Raw genomic sequence first — 743 nt, 5'->3', positions numbered from 1 at the left:
CCATCGACAAGGAGTATGAGGCAAGGGGTGACCCAGGGCCATGCAGGGGCATGGGTGTGTGGAGGGGGAAGATGGTCCCCACATCTGCCTCAGCGTCTGCAGAGACCAGGATGGGGAGGTGCCACCCCAAAACAAGCCACCTCCTAGCAGCTCATTGTGCCCATCACTTGCATGGCCACAGCCACGTGGGCAGTGCCATGCTGTCCCTAGGGTCTTGGATGAGGTCCCCTTCCCTACATTGCACTCCCCCGAGCTCAACACCATCCTCAGCAAGGGTTGGGGGTGCTCCTAACCCTGCGTGGCCCAGGGACCCCACAGAGGTGACAGATATGCAGCCACCCACGTGGGCACACAGAACAGGACATAAGGACACACTTGTCCCACATCTAGCCCATGGCCACGACCCCACACTCTCAGTCCCCAAGGCTCACCAGGGTGGGAGGATGCCCCAGCCCTGCTCCTCGCGCTCTTGGGGCTGGCACTTGGGGCTGGCATCCCCCTGATGTGGCCGTGCCCCCCCCAGTTCGAGGTGGATGAGAAGACCTACTTCAAGAACATCCTCAACAGCATTGCCTTCGGCATCAGGCTCTCAGTGAAGAAGATCCGGCAGGAGGTGGACAAGTCTGCGTAGGTATCCTCTTGCCCTGGGGGGGGCATGGGGGGGCACAGCATGGCCCCACTGATGCCCCCTGTCCCCGGGCCTGGTTGCACCCCATGGGGTGTGGGCAGAAGGCACAGGGCAA

At 62.3% G+C, this 743-nt stretch overlaps 1 protein-coding gene across 1 annotated transcript in view; it reads left to right on the top strand.

The window, feature by feature from the left end:
• Nucleotides 1-743, top strand: part of ECEL1 (endothelin converting enzyme like 1) — an 8,416-nt gene that overhangs the window by 5,282 nt on the left and 2,391 nt on the right. The window contains 2 exon segments of the mRNA XM_009634376.1: nt 1-20; nt 524-621. The exon segment at nt 1-20 is cut by the window's left edge and continues 5 nt beyond it. Of these exon segments, the coding sequence (XP_009632671.1) occupies nt 1-20; nt 524-621 (118 nt within the window).

Source organism: Egretta garzetta, unplaced genomic scaffold (genome assembly GCF_000687185.1).
Source record: "Egretta garzetta isolate BGI_Z169 unplaced genomic scaffold, ASM68718v1 scaffold172, whole genome shotgun sequence".
Lineage (NCBI taxonomy): Eukaryota > Metazoa > Chordata > Aves > Pelecaniformes > Ardeidae > Egretta > Egretta garzetta.
This window is presented reverse-complemented; position numbering and strand designations above follow the sequence as displayed.